This window comes from Musca domestica, unplaced genomic scaffold (assembly GCF_030504385.1).
Source record: "Musca domestica strain aabys unplaced genomic scaffold, Musca_domestica.polishedcontigs.V.1.1 201, whole genome shotgun sequence".
In the NCBI taxonomy this organism is placed as follows: Eukaryota; Metazoa; Arthropoda; class Insecta; order Diptera; family Muscidae; genus Musca; species Musca domestica.
In genome coordinates this window covers 51,044-78,338 of record NW_026712252.1, presented here as the reverse complement: position 1 = coordinate 78,338, position 27,295 = coordinate 51,044, and the positions used below count along the sequence as shown (strand labels likewise).

Sequence of the window (27,295 nt, the reverse complement as noted above, 5' to 3'; positions counted from 1 at the left end):
ATTAATTGTCTTGATATTTTAATTATTATTTATTTAATTATTTTCATGTTGGAATATTTCATGTGTTCCTCCTCAAACATTGAATTTCCCTACGCTACTGCCGCCACAGCTGATTCAATCTACTCCGAAGTTAGCTGCAGTTGTTTGCTTCTCTCGCACATTCGCACCACTCTCCTTGCCTAAAAAAACATTCCACCAGCTGTCAAATAGACCAACAAAAGACGAAGAAGCAAAGGCATACACACACATTTTCCTCAACTCGCAAAGCAAATGAAAAACCTCAACTCTGTGAAAAATTGTGAAAATATTTATTGGAAATTGTACAAATTGCAAAATTCGAAATAAAAAATATCAATGTGCTCCGCATCGAGCACTCGCGCCGTGTGGAAGTGAATGCAAAGAATAAAGTGAAACCCAATAAAATCCAATTGAAAATTACGCGTCATAGTCAAAAATCTGTTCTGTATATACCTACCTATCTATACACATCCGTTTGGTTAAATTTCTTCACAATCTGTTTTTTTTTCTTGTGGAGAAGAATTGTTGATTTAATAGTTTTGGAAAAAAATGTTATAAAAATCAAAGATTAAAAAATGGCCACACAAAAACCCGGAGAATGGGCCAATTCGTTGCTGGCCCGTTTTGAAGATCAGGTAATTTTGCAAATTCGAAGAAAAAAGTCTTCAGCCATCATCATCACCATCAACGCTTCTTGGATCCTCCCAAAATTTTTTTTTGGTTGTATAGCAGCAGCCAGCAGTTGAAGAACGCAAAAAAAGTTGACAGCTCTCGTCGTCCCTCAAATCGATTGAAAAAATACATTTTGTGCGAATGCGACGCAAGATGTGTGTAAGCGAGATGGGGCAACCAAATGTTTATTGTTTTGGGATATTTTTTGTTTACGTTTGGCGGTGTGAAGGAATTTCATGAATGAAAAGTCCCAGAATTTATGAATGAAATTTCACGTGTGTTTTGGGAAATTATGTGAGTGTTTTGCTATTTTCTCTCTCTCTCTCTCTGCTCTGCTCTCTCTTGACGAAGAACACACGATTTGTTTGTAAACAAACTGACGGTGCTCACACCAACACACAAACAGCTGTAACAGGTGAAAAGGGAATTTTTCGTTGTTGTTGTTTTTTTTGTTGTGGTAATGACAGCCAGCTGTTGCAAAAATAAAAAGAAACTGTTGATTGTTAGAGAAAAAATTGGAATGAATCCAGGAGGATATTAAATGGTGTATTTTATGACTCTAGACCACAGGTGTTTAGCAGAGGGAAGCAGACTTATATATGTTCCTGTGTAAAATGTGAATGATAATTGTCCGATATAGGCATCTGTTTGCCGAAGTTTTCTTTAAGCTCGCCAAACTTCAAATTTCCACCAATGTTAAGAAAAACAAGTGAATAAGTATCAGTCGGTTTTGAGATTATTTAAATATATTTTGTTCTCTGTTATGATTATTCAAATATTTGACCCTCTATGGAGGAGATTCTGAAGGAATTTGACAATATTGTCCATTTCGTATCGGACCTAAATAAATATGATATAAATATTGCGACGTGCCTGGTTTAGACTATATCGACTACGTCCTTGGAGATATGTGAGAATTTTTAGAAATTTTAAAATATAGTCGACCGAAGTATGTATTCCATTTTCATGCCTCATTTAAAACAAATAAAAATAATGGTATGGGCAAAATTATAAGCAAATCGAACATTTATATCCAATTTTATGCGAAATCATAAATTTCATATCCATCTCAGGTTTCTGGTTGAGAGAAATATGACTTGTTTCGCAAGTTATGACTGATAAAGTATTGAACATTGGACCATTTGTGGGTGAGGTATCAGAAGGCGCTCGCAGATATATATCATATTCACAAAAGATCTTGCGTTAGCAAAAATGTTTGGAAGATTGTGAAATTTGAAGAGAGTTCGATGCGTATTTTGCCTTTGAGCGTTACGTTTTTCAAAATCTTTAACCCTATGTGGGAGAGGTACCAGAAAAAATGGTCCAATCTCTACCATCTTTACAACAGGACTTGTGTTGATGGAAATATTGAGATGTACTATGTCTGAATGGAATCGGATGTTAATTTCGCGTTTCATGAGCTTCATGGATATTTAAAATTTTGAGCCTTTGTGGGGGAGGTACCAGAAAGATTGGACCGATACATCACGTCTTCACAGCATATATTATATTCGTTAAAATATTGAGATGTGTGAAATATAAAAAGAACCGGTTGCTTTTTTCGGATTTTATAATCGTTTTGGTTATTCAAAACATTGGCTCTTTGTGGGATACGTAGCAGAAGAAATGGTTCGATCTCTACCATCTTTATAAAAGATCTTGTGTTGATGAAAGTATTGAGGTGCACCAAGTCTGAATGGAATCGGATGTTAATTTCCCGTATTATGGGCTTTATGGATATTTAAAAATTTGACCCATTGTTGGGGAGATAACGGAAGGAGTGGACCAATATGTCCCATCTTCACAGCCGTTCTTGTGTTAATACAAATATTGGGATGTGTGAAATATAAAAAGAACCGGTTGCTTATTTCAGATTTTATAATCGTTTTGGTTATTCAAAACATTGGCCCTTTGTGGGGCAGGTACCAGAAGAAATGGTCCGATCTCTACCATCTTTAACATATCTTGTGTTAATGGAAATATTAAGTTGTACTAAGTCTGAATGGAATCGGATGTTAATTTCACCTTTCATGAGCTTCATAGGTATTCAAAATGTTGACCTTTTGTGGGGGAGATACCAGAAAGAGTGGACCCATCATCACAGCCGATCTTGTGTTAGTAGAAATAATAGTAGGTGCGAAGTATGAAGAGAACCGAATGCTCATTTCCCATTTTAAAATCATTTTGGTTATTCAAAACTTGGTGCCCTCTGTGGGGGGTACCACAAGGAATGGTCCGATCTCTACCATCTTTACAACAGATCTTGTGTTAATGAATAGAAATATTGAGATGTGCCAAGTCTAAATAGAATCGGATGTTAATTTCGCTTTATATGGGCTTCATGGGTATTCGAAATGTTTACCCATTTGTGGGGGAGGTACCACAAGGAGCGGATCGATATATTCCATCTTCACCCGAGACTTTGGGTGGTAAAAATATTGTGATGTGTGTAATTTGAAGACAATAAGACACTTATATCACATTTTATTAGATTTATATATGTTCAAAATATTGATCCTTCGGTCGGAGGTACTTGTTGGAGTGGACCGATATTGTCCATTTTCGCACCTGACACTGATGGAAATATTAGGATTTGCAAAAATGAAGCAAAATCGGATTGTTATATCCCTTTTTGTGCAGTAATTTTTTTTGTGAAAATTTTGGACTTTTTTGGGGGAGGTATCAGAAGGAGTGGACCAATATTGCTCATCTCCGTCTCGATCTAAGTTTGATAATAATATTACGATGTACCAAGTTTGGACCAAATCGTATACTTTCTTCGAGAGTTATCGTGCGCACCAGCCAGCTGACAGACAGAAGGACGGACGGAAATCGCTAGATCGATTCCAAATGTCCTGAATTTGGTCCAAAGTGATCTGAGATCTAAAATCGTTATTTCGATGAGGCACGTTTTGGCCGTATCAAATGATACCCTCTCTAGCCAGGGCATAAAAGTCATAGAAGCTAATTCGAAACAACTATAATTCCGCTTGCCCGCCCCTGGCTATTTCCGTGGCTTTATGTTATTTTTGACGTGTCGAAGAAACCGCAAAGACAGCAATCTTTGTCATAAATACACAAATATCAGAAACTCATTAAATGAAATTTATAAATTGAAATATAAAATTATAGCACTGTGGATTCGAAAAGCAGTTCGACAAGATTTTGTGGTCACATAAAAAGGGACTAAAAATGAAGATGACTCACAAAAAATCGATAGCACTTGCCTCTGTCGATTCTAAAAAAATTAAAATTGCTGTAGGAGCTTCTGTTGATTTTAATGTTTTTATACCCTCAGCGATATGGCTAGAGAGGGCATATACAATTTGAAACGTGCCTTACCGAAATAACGGTTTTAGACCCTATGTCTCTTGGATCAAATCCGTTTCAGGACGTAGAGATATCCGTCCGTTCGTCTGTCTGGCCATTCCTTCTGTTACCTCCCCTACAAAGGGTGAAGTATGAAAATGAAATACTTCGGTCGACTATATATATTTCAGCATTTTCTAAATATTATTATCACATATCTCATATAAAGTGAAGGAAGTACCCAATATAGTCCAAACCTGGCATGTCGCAATATTTATATCATATTTATTTAGTTCCGATACGAAATGGACAATATTGGCCCATTCCTTCGGAACCAACTCCATAGAGGATCCTCAATTTTGGTTGATTCCTACTTGTTTTAAGAGCCAAATTATTGACCCAATTTGGGGGAGGTACTAGAAGGAGTCAACCAATATTTCCTATCTTTGAACTTGATATTAGCTTGATAATAATATTAGGATGTGTCATGTTTGGACAAAATCGAGTACTCCTTTCGAGAGTTATGATGTGCACCAGTCAGCCAGACGGAGGAACGGACTCCCCTAGATCTCCTCCAAATGTCTTGAAACGGATTTTGTCCAAAGAGAGAACCAAAGAGATCTAGGGTCTAAAACAGTTATTTTGACGAGGGGCGTTTTGGCCGTATTAAATGATATATGGCTTCCGTATCTATATGGCTTAGGGAATAAAAACCGATTAAAAAACTTGTCCCTTGGACAAAAAATCATTAGAAATGCACAAAAACTCCCTGAAAAATTTTAAAAAATCAACACGGAAAGTGTTAAAAAATCTTAAAATACTAAATTATGGTTCTGCTACTCCTTGAAAAATGTATCCTTTAAAAACCGCAATCATATGTCTGATGGTCCTTTGAAAAAGCTTCGACAAATATCAAAAAAAAAAAAAATCTTGAAAAACTCAAGACCATATCTCTGTTGGTTCTTGGGAAAATCTACTTTTGTAGCTCTGAAGGTTCCTTGGAAGAATATTTAAAACCCCGGTGATATTATATATGATAGCCCTAAGTTAGATGATCCCTTGGAAAACTCTCTCAGAGACAATGATTATGACTTTGATTTCTCTTGAAAATATTCTTCGAAGAATCCAAATGTATGGCCCAGATGCCCTTTTTTAAAAATCCATCTAGAAAACTTTGGTGGTCCTTTGGCAAAGTTCTTTAAAGTCTCACAATTAGAGTTGAGTTGAGTTCCAAGGGGCCAGAAAAATTCTTTGGAAATCCACTTTTACAGTTCTGGTAGTCCTTTCGAAATTTTATTTTAAAAATCCCCGATGATGCCTTGGAAAAAATACTTCAAACACACAAGATTACTGAGCCTTGATGCCTTAATAACCCTTACAGATCCTTGAATGTAGCCTTGATTGTCATTTGGAAAAAATCTACAAAGGATTCACTATTATGACAGTTGTAAACCTTTCGAAAATCTATCCAAAAATCTAATATTATGTCTGTGAGAGTCTTTTGGAAAAATACGTGGAAAGTTACGCATTTTTGAAAAATTATCTTAAAACCTCCTTGTCCTTTGAGAAAATATGTCATTGGGAATAAAATCTTAAAAATCCATCAGCCTTTATATTTCCTTAAAATTTTTAATATTTATAGATCTGTTTGCATCTTGGAAAAAAAAAAAAACACTTAAAAATCCACGATTTCAGTTCGGCAGATCCTTAAAGAAAACTCTTATTCACAAAAATAATATTTTCCATTACCCATGTATCTTTTCAGCTTCCCAACAAAACAAATGGTCCACATGGCACCCAGGCTCGCATGAGCCAGGATCAATTGGTGAATTGTTTGATTCACATATCGCGGTATCGCTTCTCTTTGGTGATATCGGGTCTAACGAAAATATTACAACGAGTTAATGAAGCGGTAATTACCAATACTTCCCCTCTCCGGATAATTTTTTTAACGTTTTATCAACTATTTTCCCACAGGCCATACAAAATCGCCACGAGACCGATCGTTATTACTTCGAATCTCTTGTTATCATCCTAACCACACTGGAGAGATGTCTAACCAATCAGACAAAGGACACAGCACGCTTCGAAGAGGCGATGAATGTAAAGTTGCTGCTACGCGAAATCACCCAATTTATCGATGTCCAGAGTGATAGTAACCCGAATGCCGCCCAATTGAAAATTCTGGCATCCAAAGTATTGTTTGCCCTCTCGCAGAATCATTTCTCGGCCGTATTCAATCGTATCTCGGCTCGTATCCAAGAATTGGCGGCATGTTCGGATGAGAATCCTGATTATTCGGATATTGAGTTGATACAACACATCGACATGGATATGACCAAGTTGACGAAGTTGCTGCAGGAGACAATAACGAAATTTCGTTCGAAGAGGGCACCGCCTTTGATACTTTTAAATTCCATTGAGAAGGCCATATGGAATTGGATTGAATATCATCCGCAGGAGTTTCAGGATTTGCAGAGGGGCATGAATCGGGATATATCAACGTGAGTTGAGATTGTGAATTAATTTCAGGGGGCATCAATGATTTCATTTCTTTCCCCGTTTAGATGCTGGGAGCCGTTGCTGGATTTCGTGGAGGCCTATAAGGCCGAGAACAAAAAGAGCAAGACCACTGTCTGGCCTCTGCAAATGTTGTTGCTAATTTTAAATCCGGTAAGTTTTTCTTTAAAAAACACATTACACCCTTTTAATGTCCTTCCCCTCCTGTTTTTAGGCCTGCCTGGAAGCCACCGTCAATGAGCTGCAGCAATGTGAAAAGGAAAAGGACAAAATGGCCTCCAAGACGCAGTCGCGAGACAAAGATTTCTCGGCCAAACAATTTATTGAGAGTGTCAAACGTGGCCTGGGTCCTCACTCCCCCTCGAAACTGGTCACCGAATCAGCGGCCATAGCCTGTGTAAAACTATGCAAAGCTGCCACCTATGTGAATATCAACGATTCGAACAACGTCATCTTTAAATTGGTGCAATACATAATCAACGACATCAAGGCTTTGCTGTTCAATCCCGTCAAGCCCTTCTCCAGGGGCCAGGGTTACAATTTTGCCGATATAGAGTTAATGATTGATTGTTGGGTTTCCTGTTTTCGCATTAATCCCCATAACATAGAGGCTTTGAAGGTATGCCTGAATCTGAATTCGCCGCAGGCCTATCATTTTGTTATTGTTTGTTCGTTACTGAGGTAAGGGATTCCGATTCTTAATCCTAATTTCTTTCACTAAATCATTACCATTCCAGGCTGGCCCACATCTATGTTGACTTTAGATTACAGAATAAAAACCCTTTCCGGGTGGTAAATCAACCACGTCTGCCCTGGTGGCCTCAAACGGATGTGGTACACTATCGGTCGGCCGAGATGAGAGCTCTCTTCACCGATACCCTTAACAAGGCCACCCAGGGCTATATAGCCCACACACCGCTGAGAATGATTACCTCTTTGACATTGAAAACCAAAGATACGCAAAAAGTTTTGGCCCGTTCTGAGGAGGGGCCAGCCCATAAAATGTTATTGTTGTTGTTAGTACGTTTAATACATGCCGATCCCACCTTATTGTTAAATGTAAGTTCAGCGCCCAAACACCCATCGGAATTAAATCTAAATTGCATTCTTTTATTTTCCAGACCCAGGGCAAAGTAGCACACGAAGTACAAAGTTCAACTCTCGAACTCATCAATGGTCTTGTTAGTTTGGTTCATCAACCGTCCATGCCAGATGTGGCCCAGGAGGCCATGGAAGCCCTGCTGGCTTTACATGCACCCGAAAAAATCGAAGTTTGGAATCCAGAGGCTCCCATTAATACGTTTTGGGATGTCAGCTCCCAGGTCTTGTTTTCCATTTCACAAAAGTTAATCCAACATCAAATAGCCAACTATACCGATGTCCTGAAGTGGTTACGTGAAATCTTGATATGTCGCAACACCTTCTTGCAAAGGCACAAGGATTATGCCCATGTCGGAAGTCAAATAGCCATCTGTAAACAGGCTCACATTAAATTGGAGGTGGTATTTTTTATGTATCTCTGGTCAGTGGATTTGGATGCGGTGCTGACATCATTGTCCTGTTTTGGTTTGTTGTGTGAAGAGGCTGAGATATGTTGCGGCTCGGATGAATTGACGGTGTCAATGCTTGTGCCGAACTATATGATCTATCAGGAATTGGCTCAACTGTCATCGGGTAAGGATATGATAGTTGTATTGGGAGGGCTTTTTAAAAAGGTCTTCTATTGCCCATAGGATATTTGTGGTCTTCTATTGTCAATAGCAGACCCTGAGGTCATATATGGTCTATAGGAGACGTCGAAGTCTTCTATTGTCTATAGAAGACTTGAAGGTCTTCTACGTCTATGCAAGACCTGGAGGTCTTCTATTATCTATAGGTGACCTTGAGGTCTTGAGGTCCATAGGAGACCTTGAGGTCTTCTATTGTTAATAGGAGGCCTTGAGGTCTTCTAATGTTTATAGGAGACCTTGAGATCTTCTATTGTCCATAAGAGATCTTGAGATTTTCTATTGGTTATAGGAGACCTTAAGGTCTTCTATTGTCTATAGGAGAACTTGAGGTCTCCTGTACCTTGAGGTCTTCTATACGTCTATACAAGACCTGGAGGTCTTCTATCGTCTATAGAAGACCTGGAGGTCGTCTGGAGGAGGTCTTCTATTATCTATAGGGGACCTTGAGGTCTTCTATTGCTTATAAGAGACCTTCAGGTCTTCTATTGTCCATAGGAGACCTTGAGGTCTTCTAATGTCTTTAGGAGACCTTGAGGTCTTCTATTGTCGATATGAGAACTTGAGACCTTGGGGCTTATAGATGGTTTTGAGGTCTTCAATGGCTTATATATGACCTTGAGGTTTTCCATGGCCTATAGAGGTCTTCCGTGGTCTGTGGAAGAGCTTGAGGCTTATACATGACTTTAAGGTCTTCAATGGCTTATATATGACCTTGAGGTGTTCCTTTGCCTATAGAAGGCCTTGAGGTGTTCCAATGGTCCATAAAAAACCTTGTGGTCTTCCAGGGCCTATTGGCTGAGGTCTTATTTTGACTTTATGAGAAATTAAGGAGACTTTTTGGAACTATTTTTGCTCTAGAAGACGTTGAGGTCTTCCATTTTTTATAGGGGACACTGAGATCTCTACAGGAACATGCCAAGTTTTAAACGTAATTTATTCTCCTTCCTTTCAGCTGCCACGGATTCCCGTATTTGTTTCTACGATAACAGTCATGGCAACGTTCTAAATCGGCTACACCTGCAAAAGCGCATTATGCAGCTGCTACGGAAGATTGAGCACTGTGTTCATGGTGTACAGCCTGCCTGGGAGGAGACTTTTAGGTACCTTACTTACCACACTATATAATATCTGTTATTAATTCTCCATATTTCTCTCCTCTTCCAGAAATTGGGAAATCATGAGTAAAATGCTGCAAACCTACCCGAAGTGTAAAACCGAAGACGGCCAAGCAGAGCTGTTCCATCGCGGCGTGGGAAAACGCCGAGCCAGCCATCAAAGTTCCGAACATGATATTGAGGAGCAAATAACAGAATGGGCCAACATGACATGGTTTCTGCTGGCCTTGGGTGGTGTTTGTTTAATTAAACGTCGCCAACAAGCTGTGGCAGCCCAGGCTTCACAGTTATCCCTAGCCCATCAGGCTCCCTTTCATCCATATTCCCAAAGTTTTGGTTCACTGCAACAGAATCTGCCGCCCCAGGTCCATATACATCAGGGTTCGATTAGTTCATTGGCACAAAATTCCCTGCATTCGCTGTCCAGTTCATCCAGTTCGGGTAGGGGTTCGTTGAATCCGAATTCAATTTCCTTGGCCGGAGTGCCACAGGGTCCACAGCAGGAGGTGCAATATTGTCCGGTGACACAGTAAGTTGGAAAAAATCCATTTTCCCTATTCCCTATGTTACCTTGGAAAATTCTCCCTTTCAGATTCATTGGGCAACTTTTGAGGCTCTTGGTTTGCAGCAATGAAAAAATCGGTTTGAACATCCAAAAGAATGTCAAAGAGCTGGTGGGCGAAGAAATGTCCACCTACCTTTATCCCATCCTGTTTGATCAGATACGTTCGATTGTTGAGAAATTTTTCGATCAACATGGCCAGGTCAATGTCACGGATATCAATACCCAATTCATCGAACACATTATCTACATTATGAAATCGATTTTGGATCCCAAACCGAGTAAAGATCCCAACAATGACCAACCATCGACGGCGGAAAATTTGGGTGTGACCAGCATCGAAGGTATGATGTTGGGTATTGTGCGCTATGTGAGACATTTGGATATGACGGTCTATGCCATACGGATAAAAACCAAGCTCTGCCAATTGGTGGAGGTTATGATGAAACGACGGGATGATTTGGCATTTAGACAGGAAATGAAATTTCGTAATAAATTGGTGGAGTACCTGTCGGATTGGGTTATGGGCACCTCACATCAAATTGCACCGCCCAGTTCAACAGATCCTTCGATGATTACCAAGTAAGGGGATACAATTTTCCCGGAATATAAGAGATCATTAATTTGGATTTTCTTTTCCAGTACCTCTTTGATTTTCCGTGACTTGGATCAGGCCTGCATGGAGGCAGTGGCTGCCTTGCTAAGAGGTCTACCCCTACAACCTGAAGAATCTGATCGTGGCGACTTGATGGATGCCAAGAGTGCCCTCTTTCTCAAGTAATTTATCTCGGAGGAGTAACTTTTCCTTTAGAGCTAACCATGGTCCCTTCTTTTTACCCCGCAGATACTTTACCTTATTTATGAATCTCTTGAACGATTGCATCGACAGCTCCGAGGCTGAAAAGGAGCTCAACAATCCCCCACTGCTACCACCTCGCCCCCGTTTAGCTGCTGGCAAACTAACGGCCTTACGCAATGCCACCATACAGGCCATGTCGAATTTGTTGGGAGCCAATATCGATTCGGGGCTAATGCACTCAATTGATCTGGGCTATAATCCGGATTTACAAACTCGGGCGGCTTTCATGGAAGTCCTAACACAAATCTTGCAACAAGGTACCGAATTCGATACTTTGGCTGAAACCGTTTTGGCAGATCGTTTTGAACAGCTAGTTCAGCTGGTCACCATGATCAGTGATAAGGGAGAGCTACCCATTGCCATGGCTTTGGCAAATGTGGTGACCACATCGCAAATGGATGAATTGGCTAGGGTGCTGGTAACCCTATTTGATGCTAAGCATTTACTCTCACCCCTTTTGTGGAATATGTTCTATCGTGAAGTGGAGGTGTCGGATTGTATGCAGACCCTGTTTCGTGGAAATTCGCTGGGCAGCAAAATAATGGCATTTTGTTTTAAAATTTATGGGTCGGCATATTTGCAATTGTTGCTGGAACCGTTGATAAGGCCTCTACTGGATAATCCAAATACATCGTTTGAAGTGGATCCGGCTAGGTAAGGGGGTTCTGTGATATTTAATAGCAGATGCTACGGCTGTAGCCATTCTAGACCGAACTGAGAGACAACCGAGTAATATTTACCCTTTTCTATTCCAGACTCGACCCAGGCGATGATTTAGATGTGAATCGCCGCAATTTGATAGCCTTGACGAAAAAGGTCTTTGATGCCATTACAAATTCAGTCGATCGTTTTCCACCCCAGCTGAGATCTATGTGCCATTGCCTTTATCAGGTGCTCAGTAAAAGGTTTCCCAATTTATTGCAGAACAATATTGGAGCTGTGGGCACCGTAATCTTCCTGCGCTTCATAAATCCCGCTATTGGTAAGTAAAGAACGACAACAATTTTGAAATGAGTTCAGACGGAAATCCACGATTGAGGTCTTCTGTTGTCTATAGCTGACCTTAAGGTGTCTATAGGAGACCTTGAGGTGGTCTATTGTCTATAGGAGACCCTGAGGTCTTCTATTGTCTATGGGAGACTCTGAGGTTTTCTGTTGTCTATAAGAGACCCTGAAGTCTTCTATTGTTTATAGGACACCTTGACTGTCTATAGGAGATCCTGAGCTCTTCTATGGTCTATAGGAGACCCTGAGATCTTCTATGGTCTATAGGAGATCCTGAGATCTTCTAATGTCTATAGAGACCTTGATGTCTTCTATCGTCTATAAGATACCTTGAGGTCTTCTATCGTCTACAGGAGACCTTGAGGTCTTCTATAGTATTTAGGCGACCTTGAGGACTTCTATCGTCTATAGAAGACCTCGAGGTCTCCTGTCGTCTATAGGCTTTTCATGGTAAATAGAATACCTTGAGTTCGTCCATGGACTATAGAAGACCTTTAGATCCTCCATGGTCTGAAGAAGACATTGAGGTCTTCAATGGCCTTTAGAAGACTTGCGTGGCCTATAGAAGTCCTTGAGGTCCTCCATAGTTTAAAAAAGACCTTGAGGTCTTCCATGGTCTATAGAAGATCTTGAGGTTGCCCAAGGTCTACAGAAGACCTTGAGGTCTCCCATGTTCCATAAAAGTCTTTAAGGTCTTCCAATTGAACACCTTGAGGTATTCCATGGCCTAAAGAAGACATTCAAGACACATTTTCCATAGTCTATAGAAAACCTTGAGATCTTCCATGGTCTTTAGAACACCTTCCATGGCCTATAGTAAATTCTGGGGTCTTTCATGGCCTATAGAAGACTCTATCTTCTTTCATGACATATAGAAGAACTTGGGACCTTCCACGGTCGAAAAAATACATTAAGGTATTCCTAGGCCTATAGAAGACCTTCAGGATTTCCTCAAGGTCTTTTATGCCCTATAAAATACCTTGAGAAAATACCGCCATGACAAATTTTAAAACCTTTGCTATTATTTATTTCTCTTCCCCTTCAGTCTCCCCCCAAGAACTGGGCATTGTTGGCAAACAGGTGCCGAGCACCGTGAAACGTGGCCTCATGTTGATGTCGAAAATCCTGCAAAATATTGCCAATCACGTTGAATTCTCCAAGGAACAGCATATGTTGTGTTTCAATGATTTTCTGCGGGAGCATTTTGAGGCTGGGCGGCGATTCTTCATACAAATTGCGTCGGATTGTGAGACTGTAGATCAAACCTCGCATAGCATGAGCTTTATATCGGATGCCAATGTTTTGGCTTTGCATCGGTTGCTGTGGACACATCAGGAGAAAATCGGCGATTATTTGTCAAGTAGCCGGGATCACAAGGCCGTGGGAAGAAGACCGTTCGATAAAATGGCAACGCTGTTGGCGTATTTGGGACCACCCGAGCACAAGCCCGTCGATTCACAGTGAGTCGGGGAATATGCTTTGAAATATCCATTTTTAATTGCTTTGTTTTTATCTTTCTAGCATGATGTTCTCTTCCTATCCCCGCTGGAGCTCCATTGATATGTCCTCGACAAATTTCGAGGAAATCATGGTTAAACATCAAATGCATGAAAAGGAGGAATTCAAGGCCCTTAAGGCCATGAATATTTTCTATCAGGCGGGTACCAGCAAACTGGGTTATCCGGTGTTCTATTACATAGCCAGGAGATATAAGTGCGTAGAAGTTATACCTCATCTCTCATTTCAAATTGGGAATCATTTATTTTGTCTTCATTCCAGAATTGGTGAAACAAATGGCGATCTTTTGATTTATCATGTCATCTTGACATTGAAGCCCTTTTGCCATTCCACCTTCGAGGTAGTCATTGATTTCACCCATGTCAACTCGGATAATCGGTTCCGCACAGAATTCTTGCAAAAATGGTTCTATGTATTGCCGGCGGTGGCCTATGAAAATGTCCATGCGGTCTATATTTACAATTGCAACTCTTGGGTGAGAGAATATACCAAGTTCCATGACCGGATATTGGCACCATTGAAGGTAAGCAGGAACAACTTATTCCCCTATTTCAGGGCTCTATTTATCCAATTTTCCACGATTTCCAGGGCAATCGCAAATTAATGTTCTTGGACTTGCCCAACAAACTGAATGACTACATCGACCCGGATCAACAAAAACTGCCCGGTGCCACATTGTCTTTGGATGAAGATCTCAAGGTGTTCAGTAATGCCTTGAAGTTGAGCCACAAGGATACCAAGGTGGCCATCAAAGTTGGTCCCACCGCTTTGCAAATAACCTCGGCGGAAAAGACCAAAGTCTTAGCCCACTCCGTGCTGCTGAATGATGTCTACTATGCCTCGGAAATCGAAGAAGTATGCCTGGTCGATGACAACCAATTCACCCTGTCCATTGCCAACGAGAGCGGTCAATTAAGTTTCATACACAACGATTGTGACAACATTGTCCAGGCCATTATACACATACGCAACCGTTGGGAGCTGAGTCAACCGGATTCGGTGACGGTGCACCAGAAGATCAGACCCAAGGATGTACCGGGAACTCTGCTAAATATGGCCCTACTTAATTTGGGTTCAGCTGATCCGAATTTACGTACAGCGGCCTATAACTTGCTGTGCGCCCTGACGGGAACGTTTGATTTGAAAATTGAGGGTCAACTCCTGGAGACTCAGGGTCTGTGCATTCCCTCCAACAACACCATTTTCATTAAATCGGTCAGCGAAAAACTGGCCACAAATGAACCGCATCTGACATTGGAGTTCCTTGAGGAATGTATCCAGGGCTTCCAGCGCAGTACCATCGAATTGAAACATTTATGTTTGGAATACATGACTCCATGGCTCAAGAATCTGGTGAAATTTTGCAAATCCAACGATGATGCCAAGAAGGTGAAGGTCTCTCAAATTCTGGATAAACTTATCTGCCTGACCATCGAACAAAAGGAAATGTATCCCTCGGTGCAGGCGAAGATATGGGGTTCCATTGGCCAAATTCCGGAACTTATTGACATGGTGCTGGATAACTTCCTCTACAAATCTGTTTTTTATGGCCTGGGATCGCCTCAGGTGGAGATTATGGCCGACACCGCTGTGGCTTTGGCCTCGGCCAATGTCCAGCTGGTTTCGAAGAAAGTCATTACCCGCATGTGTCGTGTCATGGACAAGACCTGTACCAGCCCTCTGCCCTGCCTGGAAAACCACCAGACATGGGATGACATTGCCATATTGGGTCGTTACTTACTTATGTTGTCGTTCAACAATTGCCTCGATGTGGCCACCCATTTACCCTATCTTTTTCACACCATCACCCTACTAGTCTGCTCGGGATCGCTCTCGATGAGGGCCTCCACCCATGGTTTAGTTATAAATATTATACATTCATTGTGTACCTGTACCAAGCCGATTTTCTCCGAAGAGGCCCAGCGTGTCTTGCGTCTGTCCTTGGATGAATTCTCGCTGCCCAAATTCTATTTACTCTTTGGCATTAGCAAGGTGAAATCGGCTGCTGTCACTGCATTCCGTTCGAGTTGTCGCCATCCACCGGACAAGTGGTTGGGCAATGAACGGGTTTCGCAAAATTTGCCACCCGATAGAGAACGTCTCTCGCTACCGTCCCTGGAAGTAATTACCGATGCATTGCTTGAAATAATGGAGTCATGTATGAGGGATATTCCCGATTGTCAATGGCTGCAGACATGGACGGCCTTGGCAAGGAATTTTGCCTTCGCCTTTAATCCAGCCTTACAGCCAAGGGCGTTGATTGTATTCGGCTGCATCAGTAAAAGTGTAACCGATCAGGAGGTAAAGGAGTTGCTAAAGGAACTAGTCAAGGCTGTGGAGGCTTTTACTGATATTACACTGATTGAGGCCATTGTTATGTGTCTGACACGTATCCAGCCTCTTTTGAGGCCGGTAAGTAATGGAATTCTTAAAAAAAATGGGAAAGTGTGGGGTCAATTATTTCCGAATTATTTTTAGGATTCTCCCATACATCGCAATCTCTTTTGGGTGGCCATTTCTGTTCTGCAACTGGATGAGGCTAATTTATATGGAGCCGGCCTGGCATTGCTGGAACAAAATCTGCATACCCTCAAGTCTCAGGGCTGTTTCGATAATGCCCATTTGGCAGAGGTAATGATGGGTACCCGAGAAAAACTGGAATACCATTTCAAGCAGCTGGATCATGCTGTGGGTCTTTCGTTCCGCAGTAATTTCCATTTTGCTTTGGTGGGACATTTGATCAAGGTGGGTAACCTCCCGACACCATCTGACATTAAATGATTTCAATTGCATTTCTTTGTTATTCTAGGGTTTTCGCCACCCCACTCCCACCACAGTGTCACGCACCTCCCGCATTTTGACGATTCTTTTGGGCATCATTGCCAAACCCTGTAGGCGTGATAAATTCGAGGTAACACCCGATAGTGTGGCATATCTAACTGCCTTGGTGGCGGTTTCGGAAGAGGTTCGTTCCAGATGTCATGTCAAACATGCTCTACCCCGTTGGCCTGCCGAGATGCCCACAGAAAATGGCAGTGGTGGTGGTGGAGCCACAGATCAGGCAGCCACCACAAATGGCACACAGAATGTAAGCAAAACCCCTAGATCTAACTGAAATTGGGAACTAATTACTATCCCCACTCATATGGTGTGCTTTTTTTCCAGCAGGGCAGCATGGCATTGTCGCGACGCCAGAAGTCCTGGGACATACTCGATCAATCGGCATTGAATTTGGCCCGTCATCATAAAGTACCTGCACCACCGGTAGGTTTCAACAATGGGGTTATATGTTATGGACCTCTATATATACATATACTATATATCCGATATATTTAACTATTACATATTCCTATTTTAGCTTCTTTGAAGTTGATATTTTATCGTGATATACTTTTGAATGTTTCGTTCTTTTGATAAACATAACTCCAGTAAGATTTGAGTGCGATTTGTGGCATGTGAGATTATGAAGAAGATAGATTCGGGAACCTGTTTGATAATTAACTCTATTCAAGATAGAAGAGCACCTGAGAGTCTTGTGGGATATGGTTTCAGAAAATTTCCAAATCTATTAAAATAGTGAAATGAGATTTTTTTTTGCCAAATGCTGTTGTGATCTTTGTCTCGGATGGGGCCAAAACTTGAATATATTTTTCCTCATGTAAAATCTACAATGGTTGATTCAGGAGCCTATCAAAGATTGTTGTAGCAGTTGGTACGGCTGTTCTCATCTGTCCTAATTTTGATTTTAAGTTCAAATTATATACCAAGACTTTTTGGTCCTCTACGGGAAGACTTTCTGGTCATCTATACGAAGACCTTCTGGTCTTTTATATGTATTTCTCCATGGGGAATAATGCATAGGTGGATTAGGTTTGACAAGCCATTAAACAGGACTAAAAGTTCCGCATTACGCCAATAACTCGAGACCAATATGGCTGAATCATTCTGGAGTCATCGAAAATTCGATCGATTTTTTTCGATATCAAGGAGAGAAAATTTGATATTACCCCAGTATTCTTAAATTATCTGCCAGATAGACGTATTTATCAGAATGTGTATTTTTATACCCTCCACCATTCTATGAAGGGTATATTAGCTTTGTCATTCCTCGTAAAATTCTGATAAGATTTAGCGATGTCCGTCTGTCTGTCAGTTCTATCGAACGAATTGAGATAGAAGGCTAAAATTGGGCACACATGTGTATTTTGCCAGAATGCAGGTTAAATTCGTAAATGTGCTATTTTGGTCCACGTTTTCGTATAGCTTCCATATAACAGAACCTCCCGATATTCGGTATTTTCATGATTTTAAGGATATTTTTCGTCGGAATTGTTTAAAACTTCGTATTTGAAGATCGTAATGGATAGTACAGTCTATGACAAGGTCCGCGTCTTCGTATAGCCCCCGTATAACGGGTTTTCTTTACGCGGTATTTTTCGGAATTTGTTGAAAATTTTCGAGTTTCTTCCAAATGGTGGAGGGCATTAAAAATTTGGCTCGGACTCGGACTTAGCTGATTTTTTACTTGTTTGTATCTACCTTTTTCCCTGAGGAGGTACTTACCATCTAAAGGCGAAGAATGTCTGTCCATAAAATGGGCGTTTAAGGACTAATATTTCATGGGAATCTTTTTGGGTTGACCCAAATATCGGACCTTTGAATCTCCATTTGAGTGGTTTATTGGCTCTATGAGGAGCCACTTCTCTGGCCGACGATTTGGTAGATTTGCATTCTTCTTCATTTTCTTTTTGATACCTTTGAGAGAACCCTATTGACAATCCATTGGTTAACACAAATTGGTTTAACGCTATAAAATAGGACGACTATTTCGAATCTTACATAGATAAAATGTAACCCATAGAACCACATTTTATCTCCATTATCGAGAGAGCTAATATATCTACTTTGTATCTGGTTTGTCCACACATTTTTAAACCCTCAGCCAGGGGCTTTATATCATTACATACGACCAAAACGTGCCTCATAGAAATAACGGTTTTAGGCCCTAGGCCACTTTAGACAAAATCTGTTTCAGGACATTTGGAGTCGATCTAGTGATGTCCGTCCGTCTGTCTGGCTTCCTGGCTGGTGCGCACGATAACTCTCGAAGGGAGTATCTGATTTGATCCAAACTAGGTATATCGTAATATTATTGTCAAACTTAGATCGAGTTCGGAAATTGACAATACCGGTCCACTCCATCAATTACTCTTATAAAATGTGATGAAAGTGTCAGATTGTCGTCAAATTACACACATCACAATATTTTTATTAACCCTAGGTCTGGTGTAAAGATGGGATATATCGGTTCACTCCTTCTGGTACCTCTCCCACAAAGGGTAAAATTTTTGAATATTCGTAAGACTCATAAAACGTGAAATTAACCTCCGATTCCATCCAGACTTGGCACATCTGAACATTTCTATCAACACAGGATTTGTTATAAATATGGTAGAGATCGGGCCATTCCTTCTGGTATCTCCACCACAAAGGATCAACGTTTCGAATAACCATTGCAATAATAAAATTCGGTTCTCATCATATTGCAGACATCCCATTATTTCTATTAACTGAAGATCTGCTGTGAAGATGGGATATATCGGACAACTCCTTCTGGTACCTCGCCCGCAAAGGGTCAACATTTTGAACGTCCATGAAGCTAATAAAACACGAAATTAACATCCGATTCCAAAATACATAATTTTTACATTTTTTTTTAATTTTTTGAATGAAAGCAAAACATGTCGGAAATAGTATCAAATTTTAGAATAAGTTTAGAATTTTTCGAGTTGAAATGAAACCATCACACGCTGCCCGAATATTGCTCTGCGGTATTTTGGCCCATTCCCGGTGAAGCGCTTGCTTGAGGTGATCGACACTTTGGTATTTTTTAGTGCCAACCTTGCTTTCCAAAATACACCAGACACAATAGTCCAACCGATTGGTATCCGGAGATTTTGGTGGCCATTGTGCGCTGGAAATGAAGCGAGGAACCTCATTTTGTAACCATTCTTGGGTGGCGCGTGCTGAGTGCGATGATGCTGAGTCCTGTTGGAATGTCTAAGGTCTGCGGCCGAAATCTTTGCGTGCCCAAGGCTTTAATATACCCTCTAGAATATTTTCGCGATAATATTCGGCATTTATTCCGATGCCACGGTCGATTAATACGAGCGGAGAGCGACCATCGACTGTTATGGCGGCCCACTCCATCACCATGGCCGGCGCTTGAGTGCCGGCGGCCAAGCGAAGGTGCACATTTTCAGCGGACAAGTAAGCACGATCATTTTGTTTGTTTACAATCTGCTGTGTAACGATTTTTTCTCATCGGAGAAAATCAAATTCGGTAGTTCACCACTTTCGGCCAAGCGAAGCAAATCTTTAGCTGTTTTGAGACTATTTTCTTTCTGGTGCTGTTGCGCTATAAGTTCTGGCACTTTTTGGAATTTCAATGGCTTTACCCCGAGCTCATTTTTCAATATTTGTCGAATGGAATATTGCGATATGTTCAGTTGACGAGCCATTTTTCGGCCACTGCGACGCGGCGGATTTCGTTCAAGTCGCTTCTTTACTTTTCGAACTATTTCTGCTGATGTTGATGTTTTCTTCCGTCCACTTTCTTGACGTCGGGCTGCGCTACCTGTAACACGGTAACAAGCGATGGTACGATACACAAAAGATTTATTCACATTTAAATGCTGGAGTGCTGCTCTAACCATAGCCACTTGTGGTTTTCCAGCCAAATATAAAGAAATCACACTATCACGCTTGAATTCCATCACGAATAACATTTTTGTCTGGAAAATTCTCACCAAAATGCTTTTGTACGCTTCTAAACAGTATAATGAGCTGTCACTGGAATAATTTTAACAGCTGTCGGGCGAGTGGCTTAGAAATGACAGCAGTCTGAAGTTGATTGCAGTTTTTTTTATTTCACCCTGTATATCAGCCAACCTCTTTCTTTTACCTCACCCCTTTGTAGGTGACAATTTCCAATACTTATACAGTGGTTTCTATTTACCTGCATCAACATTAGCTGCGCATTGGCCTTTGCAGACCAAAAAACTTTTTTATGCCATTTTTTTCTGAATCCCTTCATTTGAATTGTATTTAAGTGCCCAATCGATAGCTGCACATTGGACATTCCTGCCTCGAAAATTTTGTAATTTTTTTTTTAATTTGGTTACAAAAGTTGTATTTATCTGCACAAGAAATTTTTTTGCAAACTCAAAAAAGACACTAAGAACTACCACTTCGTTTTTGTTTTTGTATTCGCAAAAACAATAACAACACAAGAAAAGAGCATGCATCAAAAACATATTCTCGCTTCCTCTCCCACACTAAAAGATGGTTATGCTGGATAAAACACCACTGAACCGAATAGAAAATTAAAGATACCTGCACTTTTGTGCACGTAAGTAAAATTAAAGATACCTGCTTCATTGTGCAGATAAATGCAATGAAGCTACCTGCATTTTGGGCATTGCTGCACAAGATGTCGTGCATTTTTTGATTGTGCAGGTAAGCAAAAAATACTGTATCTGTCATAACATGCAGAACAAGCCGGCGATTTTTTACAACTTGCTGTTTCCAAATATCTCTCTTAACCAGAAATCTGATATGAAGATGTTATTTATCGGAATTTATGATTTCGCATAAAATTGGATATATATGTTCGATTTTCTTCAAATTTTACACATACCAATATTTTTATCTGTTTTAGATGAAGTATTAAAATGGAATTCTTCGGTCCGCTATACGTGTTACCTCACGCATATTTCCATATTTTTTCAAAAATTTGAAAATATCTCATATAAAGTATAGGAAGTAGTCTACAAGTCCAAATCTGGTACGTTTTGATATTTATATCAGTTTTAGGTCAGATATGAAATGGTCAATATTGGCCAACCATAAAGGGTCAACAGTTTGAATAATCATAACTCAAGACTGGGGGTATACATCTGTCGCCAAAACCGACTGATACTCTTTTACTTGTTATATCCCAAAACCGCTTATGCTCGATAGAAATTTTAAATTTTCTTGAATTATTTTTATACACAGATAGGTTATAGGCATATATTGGTTCCTGAATCTCTTCATAGTCTTACAAAATGCTCCTCTATATATTCAAAATTCATATTATTGCTTTTAACTAATTTATGATTTTCAATTTTTCGTTTTTTAAAGTAAATCTCTATAATAATCAAATTTCAATTTCTTCTTTTTTTAACTTATTCAAATTAAACCTTATTTTATTTAATCGTTAATCAAACCATTCCCTGTCTTTATATACATACGATAATGCCTGCTCTGATTGGTGTTGTTTTTATATATTCTGTTAAAAAAAATTGAAACAAAAATTTTGCATTTAATTCTATTCTTTCTCTCCATGTCTTCACCACTACCACCATCACAACTACCTCTTCTCACACCCACCAACCAATATCGTCATCGTGCCTAAATTTATTTTTCTATCATTTTCTAAATTATATAATTATACTTTTTTGTTTTTATTGCATGCCCCGATAAATCCAAAAAAATTCTACTCCTCTGTCTCCTCCTCTCATTTGGGTTTTGTTTGTGTTGTGTGAACTCAAATATTTTTGCCAAAATCAAAATCGATGTTAACATATTTCTTGACTGAAGAATGCTCGAGTTTTATTCAAAACTCAACGCTCGTTTTCGGTACCCACCACCAAAGATCCAAATAATGCGAGTGGAATCGAAGAACGTCAGGTATAAAATAAACGAACATTTCTGTTATCAATACAACTTTCTTTCTTCCTACTTTCTTTTTTAGACTTTCCTCTTTACCTTTTTTATTTTTTACACTGTTTTCGGTTTTTAGTTGAACTTTACTTGTTGTTGTCTTTTGTTCTTGCAAACCATGCACCTTAGATTTAAGTAAAACTATTTTGAAAACACTTGAAGGGTAATACTTTATTATTTTCCGATTTAACACCTACTTCAGTAACAAGTTAATAGATTTTTTTAAATGTCCTTTTTCTCAAAAACATAACCTCACTAATGATCAATTTTGTATTTCCAAAAATTATACATCGAAATTAACGTTTACTGCGATTGAGGACTTGATATTTCCGAAATTGAAAACCAGCCTATAGATGATATTTTAGAAAAAAAATAATAATAATATCCGCAAATCGTTTCAAATTTGTGTTAACATCGACCATTGCTTCCTCCATATTCTCTCTCGAACAATGGAATTTCGAAGCAATTTATCCATGACCAATACCACAACTATTCATAGATGACCTGTTGGTCTCCTGAAGATCTTCTACGAGTCTTTTATCTATAGAAGAACTCTTGAGTGTTTTTAGCCTATAGAAGGCCTTTTGAGCATCTTCTATTTTAAGAGGTTTCTCTACTCCTAAATAGCAATTTTACCAAGACCAATACTACAACTATTCATGATTAACCTGATGGTCCCCAGAAGACCTTCTGCGAGTATTTTATTCATAGAAGAACTATTGAGTGTTTTTAGCCAATAGAAGGCCTACTACTATGGGCCTTCTGACAGTTTTTATACTGCCTTCTTGTGAGTATTCTTTCAACGGAAGACCATCTGAGAATCCTCTATCCTTAGAAAACTTTTGTTTACCGTTTACCCCCATCAGACGGCTTTCTGAGAGTCTTCTTTTCACAGAAGATTTTCTGCGACTCTTACATTCCTGGAAGACACTTGGAAAAAACGTTGATGTCTTTTATCCATCACAGACTTCCTAAAGACATTCTAGGCGTAGAATAGCTGCTAAGAAAATTCCATCCGTAGAAATCCTTAAATCTTATATTTTTAGATTTTTTTTAGGAATTTTAAATCCGACGGTCCTTTTTTACCTCTTGAGATTTCCTGAGAGCTTTCTTTCTGGGTAAGGCCTTCTAAAGGCCCTCTATCTCTCGAAGACTTCTAGAAGGTCTTAGAGAGACTTTTATTTATAGAAGGGTTTTATTCATTGAGGACCTCCTAATGAACTTTCGTTCGTACCTTTTAAGGAACGTAGATCCTTCTGCGGTTCTTCTTAGGGTCTTTTACCTGTATGAGTTTCAGGGTCCTCTTTTACATTCTGAGAGTGTTCTGAGGGGTTTGTTTCCAGAGAAGACCTTCTGAAGGCCTTCTATAACTCGAAGACTTCTGGAAGGCCTTAGAGTTACTTTTATGCATAGAAGGCTTCCTGAGTGGTTTTTATTCTTTAAAGACCTCCTAAGGAATATTCATTCGTACCTTCTAAGGAACGTAGATCCGCAGAAGTCCTTCTTAGGTTCTTTTATCAGAGTAAATTTTCAGGGTCCTCTTTTATCTTCTGAGAGTGTACTGAGGGTTTTTTTTTCCAGAGAAGGCCTTCTATACCTCGAAGACATCTGGAAGGCCTTAGTGTGATTTTTATTCGTAGAAAGTCTTTTGAGTGTTTTTTTTTTTCATCCATTAAAGATCTCTTAAGGAGGTCATTTCATTCGAACCTTCTAAGGAACGTAGATCAGCAGAAGATCTTTTTGGGGCCTTTTTCTGTATTAGTTTCCAGGGCTTTCTTTTTATTGAAGATCTTTTGAAGGCCTTCTATGCCTCGATTTTTAGAAGGCGAAGGAAGAGATGTATTCGTAGAAAGCCTCCTGAGGTCCATTGAAGACTACATAGGGTGAGCGTCTGAGGATACTTAGATAAAAGGCCATCGACGCTTAGAAGGTCATTTGAGGGTCTTACGTCCACAGGGGACCTTCCAAGGGTCATCTGTCTGTAAAAGACTTTTTCCCTGGAAGACTTTTGCAGATCTTCTATCACTTATATCTTTTGAAGGAATCCAGAGAGCTTTAAGGGCATCTGAGGGTATGGGTTCCTACTACATTTTCGGGCTTCTCATGCCTATAGAATAATCTCTGAGGGTTTTTTATGTATAGGGCACCCTCTAAATGTCCTATATCTAATGAAAACCCTCCGGGCCTTCTAAAAAATTAAAGGCTCTTCTATCTATAGACCCACTAACAGTCATCTATCCACAGCAAGATCTCTGAGGGTCGTAAAATCTATAGAAGTGCCTTTTATGGTCTTCTCTCTACAAAAGAATATCTGGTGTCCTCCTATCTGAAAAGAAGCCTCTGGGAGTATTCTGTCTAGAAGAGCGCCTTAAGGTCATTTATCTATAGAGAGGCTGTATTGTTTACTATCTACCGAAGAGTCTCTGGGAGTCTTTTGCAGAGAGCCTCTGAGTGTTTTCCATCTATAGAAGAATCTTCTATTCTAAAAGGATTTATATCTATAGAAGATCCTCTTAGAATCTGTTATCTACAGAAGAGCCCTTGTGGGTCTCCTATCGTCAGAAGAGCTTTTGAGTGTTTTCCATATACCTATGAGCTTTCTATCTACAAAAGAGCCTAGGAAAGTCTTCCATTTCAGTTACCCTTACTGGACCTTTGGAAGGGCCTTTGAAGGATTTCAATCAGTAGACGGGCCTCCATGTTTTTTCCCCATAGAAAGACCTTTAAGGATCCATTTTCTTAAGTAGAATCTCTGAGATCCTTGTCTATAGAAGAGGCACTGGAAATCGTGTATCAATAAAAGTTTCTCTCTGTTTCTTCTAGCCACAAAAGGTCCTCTATATTCATTCTATAGAAGAACCTTTGAGGGTCTTCATTCTATAGAAGGGGTCTTTAGAATAAATATCAAGAGCTCGGAGGGTCTTTTAGCTATCCTATCTATTGGGCTCTTATATAATGAAAGGATAACAAGGGTCTTCTATCCTAGAGGAAAGCTTAGAAGGACCTTATTACACAGAATAGTCTTTAAAATGCCCTCTGAGTGTCGTTGGTCCTTCTGAGATATACAAGAGTCCATAGAGGACATTTTGGGGGTCTTTCATCCATACAAGATCTTCTTAGAGACTTTTATACAGGTGGACAGTCTCCTCTTTATAGAGGGTCGGCCTTATAAAGGCCTTTTAGAGAAGACATTTTTTGTTGGGTCTTTAAAACAGTTCTATCCATAAAATACCCATTTTCTCTCGATATGAGATCTTTTTGTAGTCTTCTTTTTTAGAAAATCTTTAGGGATTATAGTGTCCTAGCAGAACCATTTATGAGGACCCAGTTTAGGTATCAATCTGGTTTCGAGAAAAAAAATTGTAGAGTCCAGGAACATATGACACGAAATATTTTAACCACGGGTTATAATTTCCCCTCACTCCTCCTAACACAAGAACACATTTTCAGAACATGGTTATAACACCTAATATTTATGGCTTCTATATCTGCACCATGCACCCTATATACATACACACACACCTATACTTATATATTATATATTACTGTAGCACCTACAAATATTTACTCGATTTAAAATTTAAATGTTGATTGCATGACGACAATCATGCTTTAAATAGTGCAATTATTTCGTATCCTTTATCCCAATTTTTTTTTGGTTGAAGTAGTGTGTAGGTCATTATGGAGTCCTCTATAAAAATTTAATATTTTCCTCCTTCTATACTCTTTGTTTTGAAACAGGAACGTGGTTCACGCACCTCCGTTTCAAATGAATCGAATGTTTTGCTCGATCCCGAAGTCCTACCGGATCTATCGATACAGGCCTTGGTATTGACCGTGCTGGCCACCCTGGTGAAATACACCTCAGATGAGAATGAGACACGAGTGCTCTATCAATATCTTGCCGAGGGTTCGGTGGTGTTTCCCAAAGTTTTTCCCGTCATGTAAGTTGGAAATTCGGAATACATTTTTACAATCAAATATTAATTTTTCGATTTTTATTTCCAGCCACTCTTTATTGGACCAAAAAATCAACAACATCCTGTCGGTATCCCACGACCAGGTTGTCCTGAACTCAGTACAAAGCATCATTCAAAATATGTTGGCCAGCGAGGACCCATCGCAGCAGCAGTTGCATTTTCTGCAAAGTTGTGGTTTTGGAGGCCTGTGGCGTTTCGCCGGTCCCTTTACCAAGTACAATGTTATGGGTGAATGTTCAGAGCTGTTTGTAAATTGTCTGGAGGCCATGGTGGCCATATGTTTGCCCGGGGATGACCAACAAACGCCAATTGTTCCTTTGGTGCGACCCTACAATCTCAGTTCCAGTCTCAGCAGTCTTACTTTAGGGTCGCCCACGGATAAAGGTTAATATTTCCAACAAGATTTCCCGCATTTTCCTTTGTTAGCTTTTGTTTTGAATTGCATAGAGCTTGTAGAACAAAAATTTGTAGGACATTTGTTTTCAGTTTGCTTGTAAATGGCACGAAATTGCGTAGCAATTATATCCACCACACACCCCTAAAACCCACTCCCACCCATAACATCCTTGCAAATAGTTTTAACTGGTATCCCTTGTCCTTGTTGTTGTTTTTCTTTTTTTTTAATGGACGATTGTTGTAAAGTTGTTTCCATATTTCATTTTTCTTTGTCTTTCGTTCTCCCATTTTTTTCACTCTTTTTTCTTTCTTTCTTTTTCTCTCTGTAAACCGTTGTAGCTTTCTCATCGGAATCATTAGATCATGAATTCGGCGGCAGTGTAAGCTCCCTCCGCCGTGCCTCACACAGCAAAGCACGCGCCAAGCACCGCTTCACCGATAGCCCATCCCATAACAATTAACAAAGATTCTGGATGATAGAAACACAGGCACCCATCATCTACATCCGGGCCAAGAATTTCAAACGTCTAACCATCATTCACACTCACCGCCACTAGCGATAGCGTTTACTAACCTCAAATTCAACTGAGATCACCTAAAATTAATTAATCGAACACAGAAACAAACCACCACCATCACCACCAAGTAGTAGAACCAAAACTTAAACTAACTGTTATATAACACATTATTTAATAATTGTTAAAAAAAATGAAAGAAAATCACGTATTTTGTAAATTATTGATATGCTGGCTTATTCTATGGAAACACATCGAGATATTTACACACACATATATATAGCTAGTCAATCTTAAGATATTTTTTATTTTTAATTTTTTCTTCAATTT

At 39.7% G+C, this 27,295-nt stretch overlaps 1 protein-coding gene across 1 annotated transcript; it reads left to right on the top strand.

The window, feature by feature from the left end:
• The first annotated feature begins 134 nt into the window (after window positions 1–134).
• LOC131802403 (neurofibromin-like) lies at window positions 135–27,185 on the top strand. The gene is made up of 24 exons (XM_059122594.1): window positions 135–653; window positions 5,765–5,911; window positions 5,977–6,503; window positions 6,567–6,672; window positions 6,734–7,200; window positions 7,257–7,578; window positions 7,641–8,193; window positions 9,202–9,349; window positions 9,414–9,893; window positions 9,957–10,508; window positions 10,569–10,703; window positions 10,771–11,439; window positions 11,541–11,767; window positions 12,836–13,250; window positions 13,312–13,503; window positions 13,570–13,831; window positions 13,897–15,720; window positions 15,787–16,053; window positions 16,118–16,396; window positions 16,477–16,572; window positions 21,952–22,041; window positions 25,816–26,018; window positions 26,083–26,438; window positions 26,790–27,185. The coding sequence occupies exons 1-24, from the start codon at window positions 594–596 to the stop codon at window positions 26,909–26,911; spliced, it is 8,499 nt and encodes a 2,832-aa protein (XP_058978577.1). The 5' UTR covers window positions 135–593; the 3' UTR covers window positions 26,912–27,185.
• Window positions 27,186–27,295: the final 110 nt, after the last annotated feature.